The sequence below is a fragment of the Danio aesculapii genome, chromosome 16, assembly GCF_903798145.1.
Source record: "Danio aesculapii chromosome 16, fDanAes4.1, whole genome shotgun sequence".
NCBI lineage: Eukaryota > Metazoa > Chordata > Actinopteri > Cypriniformes > Danionidae > Danio > Danio aesculapii.
The window spans coordinates 30,355,513-30,365,971 of NC_079450.1; the positions used below are offsets into that span (position 1 = coordinate 30,355,513).

At 37.0% G+C, this 10,459-nt stretch overlaps 1 protein-coding gene across 1 annotated transcript in view; it reads left to right on the forward strand.

The window, feature by feature from the left end:
• bcl3 (BCL3 transcription coactivator) overlaps positions 1-6,512 on the forward strand; it is a 29,561-nt gene extending 23,049 nt beyond the window's left edge. Inside the window, exon 4 of the mRNA XM_056475939.1 lies at positions 6,352-6,512. Coding sequence (XP_056331914.1) covers positions 6,352-6,474 — 123 coding nt within the window. The 3' untranslated portion in view covers positions 6,475-6,512. The remainder of the gene's footprint in view (positions 1-6,351) is intronic.
• Positions 6,513-10,459: the final 3,947 nt, after the last annotated feature.

The window sequence follows — 10,459 nt, forward strand, 5'->3', positions numbered from 1 at the left end:
TATGTGCAAACACTGTAAAAGCAGCTGGTGCATGTGTTTGAACTCAAGTATCCTCATTCCGAGAAGTCACATGACCTCCTCACACCATGGGTTGTTTCTCAACATACCTTGTGTTGAAGTTTGCAGGGTATTAAAAGGGACTTTCCCTTTCTCTCTCTCTCTCTCTCTCTCTCTCTCTCTCGCTCTCTCTCTCTTCTGCACTTTGCTAACATGCTTATCTTTTTATTCTAAATGATGAAAATGCTCTAACTGTGTGTCACAGACATGTAGATGTATTCATTGCATGACTTAGAACTCAAATTGTAACAGCATGGCTATTTTAGGATTCATTTCAAGTAAACGAACAATTCAAATAGTGACTTTTTACTTCCTTAATGCATGTTCCTGGTCTTATTGTGAACAGCTGGTGCACGTTACTCTTGACAAAAATAAAGAGGGATTTATAATCTTAAGTATATTTTACAATTTGTGTTATTGTGTTAATATTAACCAAACAACTGCCTTGCTGAATAAATAAATAATTAAATAAATAAATAATTCCTTACATTTACATCAGAGCTTTTCGAGACACTCAAAGCTCTTTACACATTGGGGGGAATCTCCTCATCCAGCACCAGTGTGCAGTATCCACCTGGATGACTCAGCGGCAGCCATATTGTGCCAGACCGCACACCACACACCAACTGATTGGTAGAGAGGGGACAGAGTGATAAAGCCAATGATGATATGGGGATTGTAAGGAGGTCATGATGGACAGAGGCCAGTGGGTAAATTTTGGCCAGGATGCCGGGGTTACACCCCTACTTTTTTTTATTTTGTTTTATTTATTTTTTTTGAAGGACATCCTGGAATTTTTTACGACCACAGAGACTCAGAATCTAGGTTTAACGTCTCATCTGAAAGACTGTGCTCACAGCTGTATAGAGTCACTATACTGGGGCATTAGGACCCACACAGGCCGCAGATTGAGCACCCTTCTGCTGGTTTCCAGCAGCAACCTAGCTTTCCCATGTGGTCACCCATCCAGGTACTGACCAGGCACAGCCCTTCTTAGCTTCAGTGGGCGATCATGTGAGAGTTGCAAAGAGCAAGCTGCCGAAAAATAAAATAAACCTGCCTAAAGTGGTCTTCCGGTTTGTTGGTGAGGTCAGACTGGTCCATTGATCTGTTTTAAACTGAAATGTAGACACTTTTAAGGTGGTCTGGGCTTGCAGACAAGATGGCCAACCAGCCTAAACCTGTCTGGGAGACCATCTTAAACCAGAAAATACCAGATTGTTTAAGATGTTTTAAGGGTTTTTGCAATACTTTAGTTTTACTCACAATCACTTTAGTTTAAGTCTGGCTAATGTCAACAAATAGCCAAACATTTACATTGCTGGAGTGATGAATCAAAACCAGCCTAATATGGTTTGCAGTTTCTTTTAGCTTGATTAAACTAGTCCATGTCATACGTTTTGTTATGGTTACACCTGGCATCCAAACTACTATGGCATCTTTGAGCCACAAAATCAGACAGGTTTTAAAAATGTAAGTTTGGAAATGCTGGTGTTCCAGTTTAGTGTAGACACGAATAGAGGTGTGGCTATCCACAATCACTCTCTCGCTGGTCTTCTAAATTCTTATATGACATTACACAACCGCTAGACCACTAGAATGGATGCTGTGAAAAATATATTTATAGGGCACCTATTTTACCCCTTTTTCAAGATTTAAGTCTTTTGTGTCTCCAGAATGGGTCCGTAAAGCTTAAGCTCAAAACACTCATCAGATTATTTATTATACCTTTCTGAACACTGGAATTTTCTGCTTTGAACACAATGAAGCTGTTTTTGTTGCCTGTGCAATTAATGCTAGTTCTCCCTGCCTACCGTTCCCACGTACCTGTCAGAGTGTGCCTCAATCTCAGCCTCGGCTGTGTCAGATAAACAGCACAGTGACAGACATGTAACGTTTGTGAGAAATACTACAGTAAGAGCTTTCCCAATGACTATTTTACATATTTGTTGTGGAGTGATGATGAGTCACACACTGTGTCGTTACAAAGTTCACGCACACAGACACCCACACATAAAGCTGACACACACACACACACACACACACACACAGTGCACTGCACATGTTTAAATTTGCACTGTCTTTGCAGGCAAATGTGACAGGAGACACGTTAATATACACTGCTGTATGGATATCCATAATGTTAATGTAAAAAATAAACCTGATTTAATGTCCACAAACCGGGATTGAAGCATCTTTTATAATTGTACTGAAACTGTGGTGATAAAGACGGTAAAATCGCTGTAATTCATTATAAACATGCTCTGTTTTCAAAATGTTTCAAACTTGTAAAACTCATTCTTGATCACATTTGATGATGGTTGATGATCACAGATAGCTGAACAGATCTTTTAATCCCAGTTGCTTTGCGCACGTCCTGCCTTGTTGATATGATTATACGCGTTACTCTGGAGACATGTTACTTCTACACTTCTACGTCACGTTGCGGTGGACCTCAAAATGGGAGGGATTTGGATCCTATTTTAATGTCAGGAAATTTTAAAAAAGAGACTTATTGTGTTTCTGTCACTCGGATATGACTGTGGACACACTATACCTACATACAGTTCTGTCCAAACAGCTTACAAAAGATTTTCCTCCTAGGTGCCCTTTAAAGTTTTCACTCATGTTTTAAAAATTGCTGTTGGTTGATGTTATCAGATATCAACCATTAGTATTTTCCAGCCTAGTCAGTGACTTTTTTTGAGACTGGAAGACCCAACTTAAACCAGATTAGAACTATAGAATTTCTCTCGGTCTGGTCAGACTAGTACGTTGCTTAGTAAATTTCCATTTTAGATGTCTTCAGATCAGGGATTCTTTTGACAACATCTGTATGCATAACTTTTCCAAATGCAAAGAAAAAAATACTCTTAAATTGTCATTTTTCTGAACATTATTATTTACATTACATTTCCTGCTTCAAATCCATTATGGAATTAAGATAATTGAATTGCAGAAGTGAAACAAAACTGCATAGAATAACTATTAGTTCTAACTCTCTGCTACACCCATTGAGTGCGCTGTTTATTTTCTTTTCTTGCCTTTAAGTTTTTGTTTCAGCTCAGTCATCAGTGCTAAATCATGCAGCACGTAGTTTCAGTTCACTTGAGAGTGTTTTTGGCTCATGCATGTGTCATGAGCCTTCCCCTCAATCGCTTTCCTTATTCATCCAACATTCCCCTCTTTTTTTTCTGTTTACACATAGGAATGTAAAATATAAGGACGCACTGCAAGGGAGAGGAAAGGGATTTTCCCTCTCTGATCCATCTCCTCCCTTCATCGCTCCCTCTGCTCATGCATTTCCGACTCCTCTTTCCCTTTCTCTATTTCTCTCGCATATCTCTCCCTCATCCTCTTCCAAGCAATTTCTCTTAAAATTTTGATTAGTTGTTTATCAGCCAGTTCACTGGAATACAACAACTGCACTACAATTTCTCTCTATTATGTGACGTTTTTCTTATACAATTTCCTGTTTCAAGGCTTGCCTAAAGAGGATGTGAGTGTATTTTATCCATCAACATACCTAAGTTCGATTTGTAACTGCACACAAAATTAGACTGATTAAAGCACAAAGAAAAACCCATCAAATGTCATATGTGTGGTAACATGTCTTTTAGCACATACACACAAGAAGCACATGAGTGATGGTTGGTGACTCAGACAGGATTCAGGGAAATAAGAGCGTTGTTTTCATAGGAAGGGAGGGCCAAAGGCATTGTGACACCAGAGGAATTCCTGTCTTCATCTCGCTGTACTTTTTTTTTTCACTTTACTGTGCCTTACTGGAACATCCTCCCTCCCGTCTCAAACCAACCTCCTCTGTGTGTTAGCCTACCTCCAGCTTCACCTGCTACCAGGCCTGAACTGATGCTAATCTTTAGCAGGCATCATTAAAAACCACAAACCTTTCCTTATCTCTCAATCCTCCTTTCTTCAATAATAAACACAGCCAGTAGATTACTGGGCTTAAATGCAAGATTAGATGGTTATATTAGCAAAACTGCTGACTTCCAGTATGTATGCGATGTACATTTTTTGTCTGAATGCACTGTGGAGCATCTCGCTTTCAAGAGCAGTCAAGTGACTTTCGTACTTGTTTTCTTTGGCTGAGGTGAATGCTTTCATTAAAGAAACTAGTGTGTTTTGTCATCTTGACTCTCAGTTTTTGTATGTGAGGGTTGGTGGTTTCCTGTCAACAATGTAAGTTTTTCAGCGTCAAAATCTACCACAGGTGAATGAAAAAAAGTCTAGTTAGACCAAGATTAGCCAACAATTGACATATGCATGAACACATACTGCGATTAGTGTAATTCATTAGTCACACTATGAACAAAACATAAACATAAATCAGTGATCCTCTACAATTAATAGTTATTACATGCTCTTCAAATTCTTGATTCTGATTGGCTGGAAGGTTTACAATACATTCATTTAATGCACAGGATGTTCCAGTATTGATCACTGTTCACAATAAATGTGTTTCGCTAAAACATTAGTAGTAACCATAGCAGCAGTGACAGCTGCAGGATGTTTTTTTATTTGTCTAATCTCGAGAATACTGACTCATTTATGCTAATAGATTTATTTAATTCTGAAGAGGTAGCTAACACGTGTTACTATGAGCTATTAGATATCCTTGTGTCATTTACATGCACACACAATCTCTTTCTTGCACATGCTCACTTACTGTCGGCTTGTGACTTATTAATTTGGACTTGGGGATACTCTTCCCGAGGACCTCAGACCTCAGAGTCACTGAGTCGATCCAAGACCAACAACGAGATGATCCCAAGGTTTCCATATCCTGGACCAGGCCGTATCCTGAGCAGCTACTGTGGTGGTCATGGAGGAGTGGAACATGAGACTGATTCCTGTGACGCTCCAGGGACAGACGAGTCTTCGCTGAGGCCAGCTTCCAGCCTCTGCCGCTGAGACTGCAGCTCTGCACAAGACGTTTGGCCAGCGGAGAAATTAAAATGATCGTGCCCAACTGAGTCTGGTTTCTCTCAAGGTTTTTTTTCTTCACTTTCGCCAATTAGTGAAGTTTTTTTCCCTCTCCGCTGTCGCCACTAGCTTGCATGGTTCGGGATATGTAGAGCTGCCCATCGTTGGATTTGCTCTTCAGTGTTTGGACTCTCAGTAGTGATTATTAAACCACACTGAACTTAGCTACACTGAACTGAACTTAAACACTGAAAACTGAACTACACTGTTCCAATTTACTATGACCTGTTATGTGAAGCTGCTTTGACACAATCTACATTGTAAAAGCGCTATACAAATAAAGGTGAATTGAATTGAATTGACTACACAAGAAATAGAAGATCCTCCTCTTCACGTTGAGTTTACCTACTTCACCTACAATTGCACTGGCAATTACTACTCAACATAGTTTTTGCTTTTCCTTAATTGGCATACCATTCCCCATACCATGCAATCATGTTAAAACTCACAACACTTTCAACCAATTTCTTGAATACCATCTCCAGAATATCTTGACTCACACCAAGTTGTTGTAACCTCCTAATAAGATATAATCTCTGCTTTGCATAGCGATCGCTGCACATATAAATTGTTTTCAAACTTTTACCTTAAAAAAAATATTCAATCCAATGAATCATTTTGTTCAGTGCAGTTTAACAAAGTTACTTTTATTTACAGAATATTGCAGTTTTAAAATCATATATAGTTTAGGTTTGACATGTAAATTGCAGTACAAAAACCAAGTAATGACCTACCAGTACATGATTTATTCATTTTACAGATTTTTTTTTTGTTTAAAAAATATCAACCACTAGTTTGTGATCAGATTCAATTGACCCACAAGGCTTAAACATAGTTCATTATTAATATTTTCTACTTCCTACAGGGCATTATTGAAGACATTCCATAATTGAATGTGACAAGACAAGAAATCTGTTTTGAGCATATTTGGCTTTGGTACAAGTTTGTTTGTGTGTTGAATAAATCACCCGAGGGCTGTTTACTATGGGGCGTTAGCCCAGCTTTATCTTACTATGATCATATCTGTGGAACTGACCTTTACCTGCTAGACGGGTTCTAGGTTAACAGCTATGGTTACAGGAATCCACACCAGGATGTGACTCAACCTATCTGCCCAAATAAACCTGAACACCTTATCAGACATCAGAGTGGTAGATTCCTGTGGTACATCGCTTAAATATTGACCTGCAATAAGAGTCGTGTGAAATTTTCGACCATTATAACTGAAAAAGGGGTATGTTTAATATATTGATATGTTAATTCATTAAACTTTATTTCTCTTCTCAGACTCCTTTGCACTTGGCTGTAATCACGCATCAGCCTGCTGTGGTGAAGGCTCTCCTAGATGCAGGATCAGACCCTGGAGCTCTGGATCGTAACGGACAGACTGCACAGCATTTGTGCTGTTGAGCACGGAGAGGCTGAATGTCTCTCCATTATCCTCAGACACTACTCACACAGGAGCCCGTCCACCGTGGAGATCAGGAACTATGAGGGTGAGGTGAAGGTCATGGGTTAGCACGTTGATAATGAAAGGGATAGTTCAGGCAAACATGAAAATTTACACTGTTTATTCACCATTAAGTGGTTCCAGGCCTTTATGAGTTTCTTTTTTTGCTAACCATGAAGGAAGATATTCTGAGAAAAGCTGCAAACCAGTAACCATTGACTTCCATAGTAGAAAAAAACAAATACTGTGGAAGTCGTGGTTACAGGTTTGCAGCTTTCTTCAAAATGTTTCAAAATGTGTGTGTGCGTGTGGGTGTGTGTGTGTGTGTGTGGTGGTGTGTGTGCGTGCGTGTGTGTGTGTGTGTGTGTGTGTGTGTGGTGTGTGTGTGTGTTTTCAGCAAAAGTCAAACAGGTTAGAACAAGTGAAAGGTGATTAAATGATGACAGATTTTTAGCTTTGGGTGATTTTCCCCTTTTTAACACGACTTCCTTTTGAACTGATTTTCTACATGCTGATTTCCACTGGGGGGCAGTAGAGACACTCTAGTCATGTTCAAGCATCAATGTGTGATTATGTTCAGGAATTTTTGTTTCTCATCAAGAAGGGAAAAGTATAATAGCTTCTAGTCTGTAATATTTGGATTATTATTAATTAAGAAATTTATTTTATGTTTTATTTATGTTTAGTGCTGGGCAAAGATTAATCACGATTAATCTCATACAAAATAACGGTTTGTATATACATAATATATTTGTGTGTGCTGTGTATATTTATTATATTTATAATACACACAACATTACAGAAATTTATTTTGTAATTTAGATAAAATTTAAATAAAAATAATAAAAATAAAACTATCTATCTATCATCTATCTATCTATCTATCTATCTATCTATCTATCTATCTATCTATCTATATATATATGCTCAGCATAATTGAGTACACCCCATTTTGAACACTGAATATTTTTCTCCATTTCTCAGTGAATATAGGCAATGTATTGTGGTGCATCTGATTATAAACAGATATATTATATTAAAATAACAATTTAGTCACGAATTATATTTAGAATAGAAAGATAATACAATTAAATTAAGAAAAAAAATAGCAAAAAAAACAATTCCAACCTACAAGATTTCAGCTGAAGTTTTACAATTATTTTTGTTTCTGTGATTTTTCCTATTTTTTAATATAATTAATATATTTGTATTTAATATTTTTCTATAACATATCAATTGTCTGTACTAGTTTTGGACCGTTATTGTAAGTTACTTTATTAGATTAGCTCCAGATTTGTCTTCAGTACAGACTAATCTAATGTATATGCACAAATATAATATTGTATAGCTTCTATTTAAAAATATAGATTTGTGAAGGGTGTGCTCATATATGCTGAGCACTGTATGTGATGCCAATTATATATATATAAATGTACATATCCTATGTAAATAATATAATACACACACCTATATTACGTTAAAAAGAAACTTTTATTTTGGATGCGATTAAACTTTGTCCAGCACTATTTTTTTATATGTGGCACAGTGGTTCCCTTTTGTAAGAGTAGAGTAATCTAGTAACCTCTTAAAAAGTTTTAGTTTAATAAACAGTTGACTATACATTATTCATGTGGATGAAATGTAACATGAGACACTTCCTGCTGCTTTTATGAGTCAAAAGTCCCTAAACAAAGGGAGGAGGTGTTATTGAGTTTTTGTGTGTTTTGAGACATGTCAAAACATGTCTCAGTCAGTCATTCAAATTACAATCTGAAGATTGGCTTGACTAATTGCAGGTCTGACGCCCCTCCACCTGGCTGTGCAGAATGGAGATCAGATACTGACGGGAATCTGACTGGACAGCGGAGCTGAAATCAACGCTGGGGTCAGTTCAATTTATCACCATATCATCAGATCCGCTGAATGTGTTTACCGCACGCTCTCTTTGTTCATTGTTCTCTCTTTTATTCCTTCATCACAGGATAATAAAAGTGGTCGCCAGTCCTCTGATTCATGCTGTGGAAAACAAGTCTTTAGACATGTCATATTTCTGATCGAGGGTACGTGTGCACATATTTGTTTTTTTTACACTTCACACATCAAAGCAGATGAGTCAGCTGTTCAGTTGATCGTCACTTTTGTCGTAATCTGTTTCAGTTTTGGTTGTACGTTTCTGTTGTGAAGAGACCCACTGTTGTTTTCACACCTCCAATTTTAAAAAGAACACTTATTATATTTATGGAGATGGTAAAATCCTCAAAGGTGCCAAACCAACACATATGACTCCCTTCTCTGGATGTCCACATATCTAAACATGTGAATTAGACTGGAATATCGAATAAATTTTTATAATAAGTCGAACAGAACAATATTGTGACAGAATTGACTCCAAATACCAAAAAACATGGAATTTGCTGCATTAGGAGAAGCGACTGTGGGGCTTTTATGATCAATTCTTGCATCTCAAAAGATGAAGACAAATACAAAGAATCTGTGGTGGTTTTTGGAGCCTGACACAGAAGAAATGCTTTTCTTATAGCTTTAGCCTTGTTTCTAGTCCAAATATCAAAAAATCTTTCATTAAGAAGCCTTTCCCATACATGTGAAAAATATCTTATTTTGAGAAATAAGAAGTCAAATTAAGCGATTTGTTTCTTAAAACAAGCTAAATAATCTACCAGTAGGGTAAAAGTAAAATAATCTTGTTCTCAGTGTGAAATAAGAATATTTTACATATCCCTATGGCAGATCATTTAATTGTATTAAAGGGCACCTATGATGAAAAGCATCTGGACAGAACTGTGTGTAGGTATGTGTACGTGAACTTTGTAACAACATTGTGTGTTACTCATCGTTGACTCCACAACAATACATCCAATAATCATTGATAAAGTTCTTAATGTATATTTTTCACAAACGTTAAATGAGATCTGCTTCCTTTGTGTCTGTCACTGTGCTGTTTATCTGATGCAGCCAAGGCCGGAGATTGAGGCACACTCTGACAGGCACGTGGGAATGGTAGGCGGGGAGAACTAGCATTGAAGGCACAGCCCACAAAAACAGCTACATTGTGTTCAGAGCAGAAAATTCTAATATTCTGAAAGGTTTAATAAATAATCTGATGGGGTGTTTAGAGCTGAAACTTTACAGTTTAGACACAAAAGACTCATCTTAAATCTTGAAAAATGGGTAAAATAGGTGCCTTTTATAGGAAGACTTGCTTAATTTTGACTTATTTCTGAAAAGAAATCAACATTTATACATGCTTCTTGATTTAAGAATTTTTAGATATTTAAACATGAAAGAAGACAAAAACATCAAGTAAGAAACAGAGTTTTTGTTGTGTTTGAGCGCAGATGCTCAAGACCAAAAGAGATTTTGGTTAAGGGACTTTAGAATGGTCAAAACAACATTTGAGGTATTTTAAAATGTGGTGGTCCTGCTGATTTGTCCACTAATTCATTCAGTCACGCCCTTTTTTTATCATCACATGATCAATTAAACTTTTTTTGATGCGCATGCTGGAATTTATTCAGTAATGTGTTTCCATTGTAGTTTATGTGCAGTTTTTTGTGCACATGGATGCAGATCTTGGCATTTTCATTAAGCTTTTAATGTGATATTCCAAAATGTGCATAAAAATAGATGGATAATGATAACTAAGGGAAGATAGGATTCATAGTAATTATTTGTAGTAGCAATCTCATGCATAGAAATTTCTTTATATATCATTCAAAATAGTGTTATGATTAGATTAGACCAGTTCTTTTCTCATAAATAAATGTGGAGAAACACTCAGAATCTGAATCTACCCTAAACGTCTCTCCAATACTAGCTGCCAAACACCATTCCAAATTAAAACATTCATCTCATATCTTGTGATGTCACTTCAACTCTGCTTTTCTTATAGAAAGGCTAAAATATCCTGAATAAATCTATCATTCA